Source organism: Sus scrofa, chromosome 17 (genome assembly GCF_054392235.1).
Source record: "Sus scrofa isolate SSC_HxYL_T2T_F1_AM1 chromosome 17, Sscrofa_HxYL_maternal_Yorkshire_Landrace_v2.0, whole genome shotgun sequence".
NCBI classification, from domain to species: domain Eukaryota; kingdom Metazoa; phylum Chordata; class Mammalia; order Artiodactyla; family Suidae; genus Sus; species Sus scrofa.
In genome coordinates, this window is record NC_139399.1 from 29,433,388 (window position 1) to 29,448,329 (window position 14,942).

The 14,942-nt window shown below is 40.8% G+C and overlaps 1 protein-coding gene across 34 annotated transcripts in view; it reads right to left on the reverse strand.

The window, feature by feature from the left end:
- TASP1 (taspase 1) overlaps positions 1-14,942 on the reverse strand; it is a 392,837-nt gene that overhangs the window by 153,354 nt on the left and 224,541 nt on the right. For 3 of the 34 annotated variants that reach the window (XM_021078003.2, XM_085003113.1, XM_085003116.1), the window contains one exon: positions 7,737-11,114. The exons of 28 other annotated variants lie outside the window; for them this stretch is intronic. In XM_021078003.2, the coding sequence (XP_020933662.1) occupies positions 11,022-11,114 (93 nt within the window). In that variant the 3' untranslated portion in view covers positions 7,737-11,021. Of the gene's footprint in view, positions 1-6,407; positions 11,115-14,942 lie in introns of those variants that run through there. 3 more of the 34 variants (XR_014831934.1, XR_014831941.1, XM_085003114.1) reach the window with 2 other exon arrangements.

Sequence of the window (14,942 nt, forward strand, 5' to 3'; positions counted from 1 at the left end):
TCTCTGAGGGCACCTCTCTCCCCAGATCTCCATAGTCACCATCTCAGAAGTCCTCTGAGCTTTGTAGTTCAGGGATTTTTTATGGAGGCTTCATTACATAGGTATAGTTGACTAAATTATTGGTCATTGGTAACTGACCTCAATCCCCAATCCTTCTCTCTTCCACACAGGCTAGGGGGTAGGGCTGAAATTTCCAACCTCTAATCACATGGTTTGTAACCCTCGTAGCTTCACCCCAAACTTGGGTTACTTTGGAGTTTTCCAAAAATCATTTCATTAAAATAAACTCGAGTGGGGTTGAAAGGAGCTTGCTACGAATAACAAGATGCCCATTTCACCTTTATGGCTCTGAAGGGCCTGAGAACAAATTTCATAACAAAAGATGCTCCAATTGCTTTTATCACTTGAGAAATTCCAAGGGTTTGGGGAGCTGTGAGTCAGGAACCATGAGGAAGAATAAGTATGCATTTCTTATGATAAATCATAATATTACAGATACCCAACCACAAATGCCACTGGCAGTGGAGAGAGGGAGAAGACGGACGTGGGTCAAGGAGATGGGGACGATTCTCCAGAGGCCAAGGCACTGGAGGTAAGTAGAACTGGAGGGCAGCACTGGGCCTGTATAAAGGAGAGCTAACAAATTTCCTTGGTTTGGGCCACAGTGTTTCCAACTTTCAAAAACTTAATAGCAAATATTTTTAAATGAGGAAGTTGCATATAGGCGTCTTGATTCCTACTACTCTTGAAAAATCTGGCAACCCTTGCCTTCTCTCACTAGAATAAAGTTGCAGCTACCTTCTTTAAAAGAGCATTTTTGGCAATAACTTTCTACCAGTTGGGGCTGTGTTCTTCCTATAGCATGTGCACAGATGGCCCTAATATCAGTGGGGTAACTACTATTGGTCCACTGGGTTCAGATGGTGGCAGCCCAATCCTTTCATTATAAAGCTCCCTAATCAACTTCTGCCTAATGGTTTTGTAACTACAGAACCAGTCCCAAGCCAGCCCTACCCTGTTTCTAACAAGATACTGAGTCATTTTTCAGAAACACAACAGAATAAAACTGCAAGTCATGGAGCAGTCAAGCAGACAAAGGAGATTCTGACTTCAAATAACCTGGAACCAAAGTTGTTCCCCCCAACTCCCCTCTAAAGGATCAAGACTGGAACCTGAACTCCAGAGCCCTTTCAGAAGTGAAAGGTCCACTGTTCAGGAAGAATCTGGTGCTGAAGCCCCTCTACCACATCTTATCATAAATGGCCAAGCTCCTAAGCCCTTCAGTCAAAACTTGCCCTACCAGTGCTTCTGCACACCAGTCCTCCTCCCCTACCTAATTAAAGTTGGATCAAACACCAGATGGGGAGGCAAATTTGAGCCATGTTTCCTGTCTCCTTCCTGGTTGATCTCACAATAAGCTTTTCTTTTCTCAAAAGCTGGTGCCATACTATGGCAATATTGTTGGCTTCTACGCATGGCAGCAGCATGCCCTTTGCTTGGTAATGATTTTAGCAGTCACTGATAATTATTGCCTAGACCCAATTTTTTCAAGAGTTACCAAGGGGTGATTTCCTAATTTTGTCACTGTCAATACATTAATAGCTAGAATTATTCTATGAAGAACTTTCATCAACGTTTTGGTATTCTGCAATAAAATGCACATGAGAAAGAGAGGATGAACACTTGAATTTTTCACTTCCTTTTCAGGGTTCAGAATAATAAACCTCCAAAAGAAGCCAAATATTTTTCCATCATCATTTTTTTTTTTTGTGATGTTAAGAAGGCAGTTTTGTTAGAAGGAAGATAGTAAGAGATTACAGAGGGAGCACAGTTTGTGGGGAAAAAGGAATAAAAGGAGAAGGTACAGCATCTTCTTCACTCATATCAGCCAAAGGCCATCTCTTCTATTTTTTTAAAAAAAGAATACATATAATGGAATTGTGAGAGCTGCTTTTAAACAGTGTGAAAAAAGACTAGCCGGACTGAGTTGCTGTCTGTTTCAGACAACTAATTTGTAGGCTCACATGTTTTAAGTAAAATAGAGCACCTACAAGACAAGTTAGCTCCTTTTGGATTGATACGAAATGAGTATTGCTGTCAGTTACCACAGTGACGTTTCCTCAAGGTCAGTTTCACTATTTTGCAGGAAGTTATCTCCTCAAAGATAACTGAGGGTTAGGGTAGCATACCAGTCTGCAAGGGCTCCCATTAGAAAATTGTTTCCCCACAGAAAACTGTTTTCCGGAGGCTGGGAGTCCAAGATCAAGGCATCAGTAAGGCTGGTTTCTTCTGCGGCCCCTCTCCTTGGCTCACAGATGGCTGTCTTCTCCCAGTATCATCACATGGCCTTTTTCTGTGTGTGCAAATCCCCGGTATTTCTTCTTATAAAGACACCCTGTTGATTAGGGCCCCATCCTTATGACTTCATTTAACCTTAAATCACCTCTTTAAAGACCCTGTCTCCAGAAATAATCACAATGCGGTTTAGGGCTTTAAGATAAGAATTTGAGGAGTTCCCGCTGTGCCACAGTGGGTTAAGAACCTGACTGCAGCAGCCCGGGTTGCTGCAGAGGTGCAAATTCAACTCTCAGCCTAGCACAGTGGGTTCAAGGATCTGATGTTGCCACAGCCACAGCCTAGGTCACAGGTGCAGCTCGGATTCAGTCGCTGGCTCAGGAACATCCACATGCTGCAGATGTAGTCATTAAAAAAAAAAAAAAAAAGGCTCTGAAGGGGATGAATGCAGTCTAAGACAGATACGGAGTAAAATCCAACAATGCCCACATGTGAGCTGCAGGGCTGCGTTCGTTCTCTGAGCCGAAATCCTCCCTCCCTTTCCTTTGCTCGTTCCTCTCCCTCTACGCTAGCCTCCTCGCTGTTCCTCAACCACGCAGCACATTCCTGCCCCAAGGCCATTACATGTGCTATTCTCATTGCCTAGAAAGCTCTTCCATCCCACATCCAAGGGGCTCACTTGCTCACTTCTGCCACATCTGTACTCCAAAGACACCCTTTCAGAAAGGGTGACACTGGCTACTCACCTGAATTTCACTACCAGCATCCTCTTTGCCTCAATGTTTCATATACCCTTACTACCACCTAACCATCCATTTTGCTCCTTTATCTTACTCACTGCCTACCTCCCCCATTGGGACAAAAGCTCCATGGGGTGAGGAGCTTTAATTCTTCATTGCTTTCCCCTCAGTACCTAAAAGATAGCCTGGCTCTGTGCGTAAAAGATAGGGGCTCTGTGTATTTGCCAAGCAAATAGAGGACTTAAAGGAGGACTTGGGAAATGAAAGAGAGCCAGCTGCAAATTTGACATTTTATATTTCTTAATTTTACGTTTTGTAGTTTTTGATTGTAACTTGTAAGTTTGTTATAAATTTTTGAAAAGATTTGAATAAATAAAACGAGCAATGTGATGTTGTTGTGGACCTTAAAACTCTGAAAATAAGAGCCTACACATTTCCCAGGATGGACACAAAATGTAGAAATAACACGATCTGACATCACCTGCTCATTCATCTCACACAACAACTGCACACACATTATCCTCTCTCGAAGAGAGACAGAGACAGCAGCAACCATGACAGCAGTCAGGTGGGGCTGCGTCTGGTGGGTCTGTTGTGTTTTGCTGCATGAATGAAATTCTGGTGAATTCAGCACTTGGAGGAATATGGAGATCGGGAGGACTACCTAATTCATGGGGCATCTTCTCTCCTAGGGAACAGGATAAGGGTGTCTCACGCTCAGTTTTACAACATGATCACAAGCATTTGAAGACACAGATACTCCTCTTCCCTATCATTTTACCTTCTCTCTCTCTTTTTTCTTTTTAGGTATATGAAAGTTTCCAGGCAAGGGGTCAAATCGGAGCGTCAGCTGTTGGCCTCTACCATAGCCACAGCAACTTGGGATCCGAGCCGCATCTGCAACCTACACCACAGCTTGTGGCAACGCTGGATTCTTAACTGACTGAGCGAGGCCAAGGATTGAACCTGTGTCCTCATGGATACTACTAGTCAGGTTCTTAACCTTCTGAGCCACAATGGGAACTCCCATCTTACCTTCTTTAATTCTGCCTTAATTTTGAAATTGTTGAGTCCTAGATACATATTTGTCAACCTGTTAGCAGTGTCATGTGAACTTCCTAATATAACCCAGAATGATGTGTATATTTTGTAGTCTACAGATCTGTTTAGCTACAGGCCAAACTTATCTTCTGTGCTGTCACTGTGCTACCCAGGGGTTGGAACTGTGAGGTGGCACTCTGGCTGAGCACACCTTATGCCCTTACATAGTGAATTCTTACCTGATGTGATAACAGTCACACTCTGCTTTTTTTTTCTGGCACAAACATGATGGACCTTAAATGACCAATTCCAGAGAGAAGGGCTGAGGAAGTATGTCTGGTTGGTTTTTATTGTTTTGTTTCTATTATGGGATTCCCCCCCCCCTTAATGAGTTGAGACAGGAGACGCTATCCCCACCCCTACCCCTACCCCCATCCTTTTCCCAGAGTTCCGTGCCCATGGCTTTCAAGAGCTGTCTTTCAAGGAGACACAACTTGTGAATAAGTATATTCTAAGCATTCTTTGTGTGCGGCATTAAACCTTGGAATGTAGTTTACTGCTCTAAAAATAGACTTTGGTCTTCAGACTTCAGCCTGAAAGCAGATGTACTCAACTAGTTGAGAGTTTCACATGAACCTGCTTAATATAATCCAGAATAATGTGTCTATTTTATAGAATGAAACCCCTTTTAACTACAGGTCAAAAGATCTGAGTGCTCACTTCCTTTAGCCTGTATGATAGCAGGAAAATCAGTGAAACTCTCAGAGCTGTAAAATGAGGGCTCTGGGTTGGATGGTCTCTAGAGCAGCCTCTCAAAGTATGAACATTTTCTGACACTGACTTCTTTAGATTTTGCACATGCTGAGTGAATCTAAACATGAGCATTTTACTTCTGTTCCACCATTGTCTTAAACTGAAAGTAATAACTAGGCTGGAGCAATCTGAAGATGTAATTCCTAAGGTCAACCCAACAAATCAGACATATCAACAGATTGAGGAATTGATGCCATATGTTAGTCATTTTACTGCATGTCGCCCCTACCTCATTTTCCACATTTAGAACAAGGATGCCGTAAAAGACCATTGGCAAATGTGGACAAAGCACAAAGACAGCATTATGGTAAATTTAATTGTTAGTCCTGAAATGAGGCTACATTAAGGGAAAAGTTCTATTGTTCTTGCATAGAAATATCATGTCCAGGGAGCCTTGAAATCAGATTAAAATGCTGTCTGATGAGAACAGCATGTTGTTCCAGTCTCTCAGCACAACTCCTGTGACTTCTTTTACCATGCCGACGACACCACATGTCAGAGGCAACATCAGACAACATTGCCCCCTTATTTTTAGCCTAAAAGCCCCGGGGAGGCATGTACATAAACAGAGCAAGCCCCACAGCACCTATTATATCACCACTCACATGGAGAATTATCGAGGCTATTCCATTCTGCTAAAGGTGATAAAAGCTCTCCACTTTTTAGCAAATATTTATTCTGCACTTATTATGGGAGGACAGAAGAATGAAACACACATGGATCTTGCTCTGAAGGCAATTAGATCTTTGTAAGATGTGGACGCTAGCTTCTTGTGAAACCAGTTCCTCGTAAAATCTTAGTAAAATAGAGTCCCCATATTTGCATAATGCTTTAGTTTCCACAAGGTTTTTGCATTGATGAGATTGCCTCAACATACCTTCTTGAGTAGAAAGATGTTTACTACACCTATTTTTCAGGTGGGGAAAAAAGCAAGGCTCAGAATGATTATGCGGTTTGCTTACGGTCCCAAGGGAAGTGGAAAAACCGAGACTTGGAAAAAGCCTTTGGACTCCAAATTTAGGGCTCTCTCTACTCCCACAAAGCCTCACCATAAAGGAATCTAAATCGAGCTCTGCTAAGAGGCACAACTTTCACTACAGGAGGTTTATGACTAAGTAGTGTTTCAGGGTGAGACAGGGTTTTCTCAGAGAAGCTACTGCCACAAATTTTACAAAAAAATTTCAGGATGTCTCTGGGATTCAGAGAATTGGGTTTGAGCCTTAACTCTGCTGCGGATGGACTAGAGAGTCTCTCAACTGGGGGGTCACTAGCTCTCTGGGCTTCAGCATCTCCGTAGGTAAAAATGAAACATGTGCACTGCTATCTCTGCAGAAACAAAGCCTGTCCCTGGGCTACCTCTTGGGTAAGGAGGTAGGCAGGCAGGGATAAAGGTCAGGGGACATGTCATACAGAGGACATGGAAATACACAGCTGAGACCATCATGCTAATGTGCCTTCTAAGACTGTGGAGACCTTTCATAGCCATTACTCTGCTTTTTAAAATTTTCCTTACCCTTCTTTTTCAAAGGTCCAAAGAGAAACATGAGTGTTTTTCTATTACAAATTGTTTTGAAAAAAAGAAATCAGTACATGCCATTCCATGTATTCCATACAGTCACAATTGTGTAAAAAAAAAAAACCAAAACCCACAATTGCAAAAACAGAAGGAAATATATCAAAATGTTAACAGTGGTTAATGTGGGGTAGCTCATTGCATTCCAGAAGCATTCATTCAGAGCCAAGATTAAAGTTTTTTTTTCCTTCTTGTCATTTTTTGGTATTTTCTTAATTATGTAGCAGAGTGATTTAGTGAGTGTTTAATGCAACAACATAATCTATTGAGAAATTCATCTATGTCCTTTCTTACTGTTCGAGACACATTCTGGAAGGCGTGACTGTGTCCCCACTCTACTCCCTAGCATTACCGAAAAAGGATGAACAAAATAACTGTAATGTCTGTACAGGACTCAGCAAGTGTCAAGACAATCACCATCTTATTGAAACCCCTTCCTTCCTTGGTCTCCAAGACCTCACACTCACCTGTTTCTCCTCAACCTCTCAGTTTCCCTTGCAGGTTCCCCCTCATGTCCCCAACCTAAAGGCTCTTTAGGACTTTAGCTCCCCAGGACTCAGGCCTCTTTCCTGCTGTCTGCGGTCACTCCCTTAGTGAGCTCATCCAGTCCTGGAATTTTATAAAAGCATTTATATGCTGAGACTCCCAAATATACATCAGCTCAGGCCTCTCCTGACAGCAAGGTGGTTGGAACCTCTGGTTCTGGAGTTCAGATGGTCTGGCTTGAATCTTAGCTCCACCTCCTGGTAGCTGTGTGACCTTATGTAAGTGACTTAGTATGACAGATATTTCTTCTCTGAGAGGCTAATAGTAGGAGGAGGTGCTAGGCTAAAAGAATTGTTTTGGGCATAAATGCATAAAGTGTTGCAATGGAGAAAGAGAAAGAATAATAACTCTCCAGACCTACCTCCTTCTCCAGTTGCCATCTCATTGCTTTACTTCCATTTACAAAGTTCTTTAAAAGACTTGTCTATTCTGGTTACCTCAGATTTTTCCTTCCATCCTCCTTAAACCCCCTCCACTCAGGCTTCTGCCTTGACCACGTTACTGAAACAGCTCTTCTCAAGGTAAGTAATGACATCCAAATGCTCAACCCAATGGTCTATCCTCAGGCCTTACTTCATGGACCCAGACTATGGGATCTGATACGGTGATCAGTCTCTTCTCCCTGAAATACTTCTTCTCCTCGGTTTCTAAGACACCACATCCATCTGGTTCTCCACCAGCCTCTATGGCCATTTCTCAGCCTCCTTTGCTGTTTTCTTTCATCTCTCTGACTTCTGAACACACAGGAGCTCCTCAGACCTCCCCTCTCCTGGCTCCGGTCACTTTTTTGGTAATCTCGTCTAGCCCTGTAATTTTAAAAAGTATTTACATGATGAGATTCCCAAATATATACCCCTCTCCAGATACACATATCCAACACCTACTGGACCTCTCCATTCAATGTCTAACAGGCACCTCAAGATTAACATGGCCCAAATCGAGCTCTTTTGACTTTTTCTCAAACCTTCTTCCTTCTGCTGCTTCTTCACCCCAGCAAATGGCAACTCCACTCTTCTGATTATTCAGGCCAAAGTTTTAAGAGTCACTGATGCTTTCTCTAGCTCCCTCTACCTCAGTCTGATCCATCAGCAAATCCTGTTGGCTCTATCCTAAAGTGGACATGTAAGCCAACTGGCTCCCACCACCTGCACAGCCCACGTTCCAGTCCAACTCGTTACCATCACTCGCATGAATGGCAAGTCTTCCAGTTGGCCTCCCTTTCAGCAGCTGGGGTCACCTCTTAAAATGTAAAATGTCAGATCACATCCCTCCTCTGCTCACGACCTTCCAATGGCTCCCATTTCAGAGGAAAAGCCCAGATCCTGACAGTGGCTGATAAGAACCCCCATGATCTGGTCCCTCATTGCTCACTCTGACCCACTAGGACTGGTTGTCTCACAGTCCTTATAACACACCAGGAACACTCACTCCTACATGGAGACCTTGTACTTACTGTTCTCCATGGCTGGGATGTTCTTGCTTTGCTCGCATAAATCTTCCAAGGCTTTACTCAAATGTCATTTTCTCGGCAAGACCTACCTAACATTGAAACCCTTGTATTTCCTAAAATCCTCCCCAGCTTCCTATTTATTTACAGCCCTTATAACAAACATAGTATATGACTTACGTTTTGTTTATTATTTCCCCCACTAGTATGTAAGCCCATGAGTACAAGGATTCTTGACTTTTTGGTTCACTATTATGTCTCCAGGAAAATACCTGAATATAAAAGGCACTCAAGAGCATTCGTTCAATAAATATTTTATTTAAAAAAAAATGAGCTGCTACATTTTATCAAAAGTCTACTCCTAAGTATACTGAGTTTTTAAATAGCTAAAAATCTCAAAACCAAAGAATCAAGGCTTTCCTACCAGTTAATCATTAGCCACTGTAATAATCCTTGATTAGCTCTAATATTGATTGAGATAAAAAGAGATGAATCTTTGTCATATTTGAAGGTGAAAATCACATAAATTATATACGGCCTTTTTTTTTTAACCCCCAGTGTGGCTTATTGAACAAAAACATAAATTGCTAAATTCAGGAACTTGCTGTACCTAAGAGGTTATCACATTAAAGACCAAGTCCTTCCTGTTTGGCCATGTGGCTTTGGGAGCCTAGGAGAATTAGAAATGGAAGCATATTTTATTCAGGGGCTACTGGGGTTTACTACTAACTGACTATTAAGAGTTTGTTTTGCCAAGATGTTCCATTTTTAATGGAGCAAGTTCTAACTGTGGGCAGGTTCTAACTGTTCAAAATTTTACCATAATGTCCACAAGAACTATTAATGGAGAAAATCAGGTGATTATTGGGTTTTTCATCTGTTACAGGAGGCATATTTAAAATAAAATTAATTTCCTATTTCAAGTGGAGAAAAAGCTGTTTCCAAGTACTTTGAGCATCTCCTAATAGCAAACTGTTAATATAACCCTCATTCTAAATTGATTTTCTTTTTTCCCTTCAACACTGCAGCAGACAGTATAGTCCAAACATGTACAGTACAGTGATGACAGCTCAAGAGCATAAAAGTAAATTGTCATACCTACCACTTATTGCAGCCAGAAGTATTTGAAAGTAAATAGAGTAGCTCAGCTATATGCAAATGTCTCAATTCGTTATGACTAAAATGTACAAATTTCACGAATTTACAGCACCACTTTATTTACAAGACAGAAATCATACATCATAACTATCATAAAAGAATTTTAATCCTTAGGGTTAGACAGAATGGATACTTCAAGAAGAATGCTTTAAAGAAGACAGAAACTATACTATTTGAATGAACGGGAATGAATGAAAATTTATTCCAGCAGAGTGACTTTGCTTAGGGTTTAAGATCTACAACACGGGAGTTCCCGTCGTGGCGCAGTGGTTAACGAATCCGACTAGGAACCATGAGGTTGCGGGTTCGGTCCCTGCCCTTGTTCAATGTGTTAACGATCCGGCGTTGCCGTGAGCTGTGGTGTAGGGTGCAGACGCGGCTCGGATCCCGCGTTGCTGTGGCTCTGGCGTGGGCTAGTGGCTACAGCTCCGATTCGACCCCTAGCTCTGATTCGACCCCTAGCTCCGATTTGACCTCCATATGCTGTGGGAGCGGCCCAAAGAAATAGCAAAAAAAAGACCAAAAAAAAAAAAAACAATATATATATATATAAAAGATCTACAACACGGATCAGTCTCAAACCCCTGTGGGTGAAGCAGGCCAGGTGTAGGGCTGTCGGAATGGAAATGTCTAAGCTCCACCAAAACCTAGTGACCACCACTTGGGTCCAACTAATTGTGGTTAAGTAGGAAGTGGGCCCCAGTGTTGCCAAATCTTCTACTTTTGTGACAGAAAACAAATCAGGAGGGGAAAAGCTGTATTTTTTGTGTAAAACTTAAACTGTTTAGATCTTGTATACAGATCTTATACAAGATTTAGACTTTGTATAAGTTCAAAATTTTTTATGTAAATATTTTCAATGTTTTAAAAAGCTGATCTTCTGAGGAGTCCAGCTTTTGATCTCAAATCTGGAGGTTACTGGGGAGGAGGGACAGTAGGGATAAAAATGTTGCATCCAATGGCCACCTGTACCCAAAGTTCTACCTCGAACCTCAGTGCAGAGCCACTCACAGAAGACATACCTATGGGATGAACGCCAATCTGTGCAAGTACGGCCAGTACAACCTCCGCTGTGTCCCCATAGATTCAGTTCCCACTTCTACTCACCTACTTAATAAAATAATGTGATAAAAGTCTTTACAACATAAAACCAAGGGGTGAACCTGAATATCTACAATCAAAGAAATCCATATTTTGCTCTGAGTTAGGAAGTTAACATGACGTAAGAATGGCACGACCAAGATGATGACCTTTTTTAAGACTGAATAAAGGAGGGGTGGGGGCAGAAAAAAAAATTCCTTTCATCATTTTTCCACTGATTTCCAACCAAGAGAAGGAAAAGACCATTCTCTAACCATTAGTTACTCACTGTGGGTAATACGGCCAATCATCCTCATGAATACTGGTCTCAGTTACAACTCCTGGTCATGTGTTGTTCTGGGGGCCAACAGCAGGCATGTGTTTGCTGTTGGAGGTACATATTTACCTGAAATGCTGGGCCCTAGAAGGTGACAAGGTGACATTGTAATGCTAGGTTCACACCTGATATGAATTGTAGAGTCGATGGCTATGAAAGTATGTAGAGGAAGAGAAATTCATGTTTTCATTATTTTTCATGTTGCTATAAAACCAAAAAAAAAAAAAAGAGGCTTATTCACTTCCTTCCAACTAACATGAAGTGTCTACAAGTCCAAGCAACAGACATGTTTATCTTTGCAAAGATCTACTCCTACAGCATGATTAAAATGAGATTAATTTGGATAAATGAGGTTAATACTTCTGAGAAGATTTATGTTCTTGCCAACATGAGTGAATTCCCTTTTTGTGTTTATTCTATTTATTGTTTTGGAGCAAAGTCAAATGAATCATTTGGAAGAAACGGATGGCATAAGACTAATTAGACAAAAATAAAATTACCAACTACTCTTAGAAGTGAACTTGAGGTTGGGGAAACTTCTGTCTGAAAGTTTGTTTTTCACATATTCAACCTTCTACAATCTTCTCGTGTTCGTCTAAAAGACTTTCTAAATAGACCCAATGGGATCCTCCTGGCAGTCCTAAGAGCATGGAAAAGAAACGCAATTTTCTATATTTGAAATTCTGGGCAAGCTTGAAAGGTACAAGGAAAATCACTGATTAGCCACTTTTTCTTCTGTTCCAGAAGTGCACTTGCCAAATTTAGCTGTCTGGGAGGTTTTCCTAGTACATAGCTTGTTGGTGGCGCCTAACACCATTATGGGACAGTTGGCTTCCTGCCAGGGATCAGACTCCTCCAGTTGTTGGGTAATATGGGGACTAGATTATCAAAAAAAAAAAAAAAAAAAGTTAAAATTTGGCTTAGACCAAAGCCAACTTGTATCTAAGTGGTTTTTCATAAATCTAAAATATAGTCCAGTAAATCTTTATGGTCCAATAAATCCACCCAGTGACTGAAGGTCACTGGCCACTCGTGGAACTCATGGTCAACACACTCGTGGGTAGGTTTTCCAATGTCTAGAACTCAGTGGAATCTGAGAACACTGTTTACATTCACACAAAAGATATTCAATGGTACATCTGTCCATCCAAACTTTTTTTCATTTTTTTTATAGACTATTTTATTAAAGTCATTGAATAATAAATTTTGCCATTTTGGAAATCTTTATTGTAAAGACTTTTTTTTTTTTTTTTTTTTTACTCTAATGACAAGCAGGAGCCCCATTGCCAACGATTATTCTGGATCCTCATGTTGGATACATTCAATTTCTTCCTGAGACACACATTTCCATCTGTATTTCTTTTTTGTCATCAATTCTGTAGCCTCTGGTAGACCCTGCTACATTGGCAAACCTATCCCCTGTAGAATGCTGTAAAGCTGCAGAACAGAATTTTCATTGAGATTGTTTTGACTCTAAGGATGGATCTGGAAAGTATGGCAGTACTAACATAACAGTCTTCACACTCATGAACATTGAATATTTTTCCTCCATTTATTTAGACTTTCTTTTATTTCTCTCAACAAAGTTTTATAATTTTCAGAGGATGGGTCTTGCATGTTATTTGTTAAGATTCATTTCACGTCATTTGAAAATAACTACAGTTTTTACTTCTTTTCCAAATGTTTTATTTATTTTACTTGCTTTATTGTGCTGGTTAGAAATTACAGCAAAACAGTGAATAGAATCAATGAGAATGAACTTCCTCTTTGCCTGTTGTCAGTATTGGAAAGAAAGTGTTCAGTGTTTCCCTAAGGAGTATGGTTTTAACTAGGTTTTGGGTAGATGCCCTTTATCAGATTGAGGTATTTATCAGATTCCTGGTATTTTAAGGTTGTTATCATGGGCAGAAGCTGAGATGAGCATATAATATCGAGATGATCATAAGGTTTTTCTCCTTTATTGTGATAATACAGTAAATTACACTGGTTTTTTTTTTTTTTTGTTTGCTTGTATGTTTGTTTTTTTCTTTCATTTTTGGCTGCCCCACAGCATATGGAGTTCCTAGGCCAGGGATCAGATCCAAGCCGCAGTCACAATCTAGGCTGCAGCTGTGGCAATGACAGATTCTTAACCCACTGTGCTGGAGTGGGGATGGAACCTGTGACCCAGCACTCTCAAGAGGCCACCGATCCCACTGTGCCAAAAAAGGAACACCATGCATTGGTTGATATTTTTTAACAGGTTCGTTGATATGTAATTCACATACCACAAAGAAGTGTTTGATTTAGTTCTTTTAGTGTGTTCACAAAGTTATGTAACTTCAATATCATAACATTTTCATCACCTCAAAAAGAAATTCTGTACCCATTAACACTTACACCCCTATTGCTAGCCCCTGGAAATCACTTCAGTACATTCCATCTCTATAGATAGCCTATTCTGGGCATTTCATATGAACAGAATCATAAAATATGTGGCCTTTCATGTCTGGCTTCTTTCACTTAGCATAATGTTTACAAGTTTCATCCAAGTTGTAGTGCATATCAGCATTTTGTTCTATTTATGGTTGAATTATATTCCATTGTATGAATACATTACATTTTTTTAATCCGTTCATCAGTTGATGGGAACGTGGATTGTTTCCACTTTCTAGCTACTATTGAATAATGTTGCTATAAACATCTGTGTACAAGTTTTTGCGTGGACATAGCTTTTCAATTATCTTGGGTATACACCTAGTAGTAGAATTTCTGGGTCATGTAACTCTACGTTTAATATTTTTTTTGCCACATCCATAGCATGTGTAAGTTTCTGGGCCAGGGACTGAACCTACACCACACCAGTGACCCAAGCCACTGCAGTGATAGGGATGGATCTTTATCCCGCTGTGCCATGGGAGAACTCCTAGGTTTAATTTTTTAAGGAACTCTCAAACTGTTTTCAAAAGTGACTGTACCGTCATCAAAACAGTGTGGTACTGGTATCAAAACAGACAGACAGACCAATGGAACAGAACAGACAACCCGGAAATAAACCCTGACACCTATGGTCAATTAATCTTTGACAAGGGAGGCAAGAACATAGAATGGGAAGAAGGAAGTCTATTCAGCAAGCATTGCTGGGAAACCTGGACAGCTACATGCAAAGCAATGAAACTAGAACACACCCTCACACTATGCACAAAAATAAACTCAAAATGGCTGAAAGACTTAAATATACGACAGGACACCATCAAACTCCTAGAAGAGAACATAGGCAAAACACTCTCTGACATCAACATCATGAATATTTTCTCAGGTCAGTCTCCCAAAGCAATAGAAATTAGAGCAAAAATAAACCAATGGGACCTCATCAAACTGACAGGCTTTTGCACAGCAAAGGAAACCCAAAAGAAAACAAAGAGACAATTTACAGAATGGGAGAAAATAGTTTCAAACGATGCAATGGACAAGGGCTTAATCTCTAGAATGTATAAGCAGCTTATACAACTCAACAGCAAAAAAGCCAATCAATCAATGGAAAAATGGGCAAAAGACCTGAATAGACTGTTCTCCAAAGAAGATATACAGATGGCCAACAAACACGTGAAAAAATGCTCAACATCGCTGATTATAAGAGAAATGCAAATCAAAACTACCATGAGATACCACCTCACACCAGTCAGAATGGCCATCATTAATAAGTCCACAAATAACAAGTGCTGGAGGGGCTGTGGAGAAAAGGGAACCCTCCTGTACTGTTGGTGGGAATGTAAACTGGTACAGCCACCATGGAGAACAGTTTGGAGATAACTTAGAAATCTATACAAAGAACTTCCATATGACCCCCCAATCCCACTCTTGGGCATCTATCTGGACAAAACGCTACTTAAAAGAGACACGTGCACCCGCATGTTCATTGCAGCACTATTC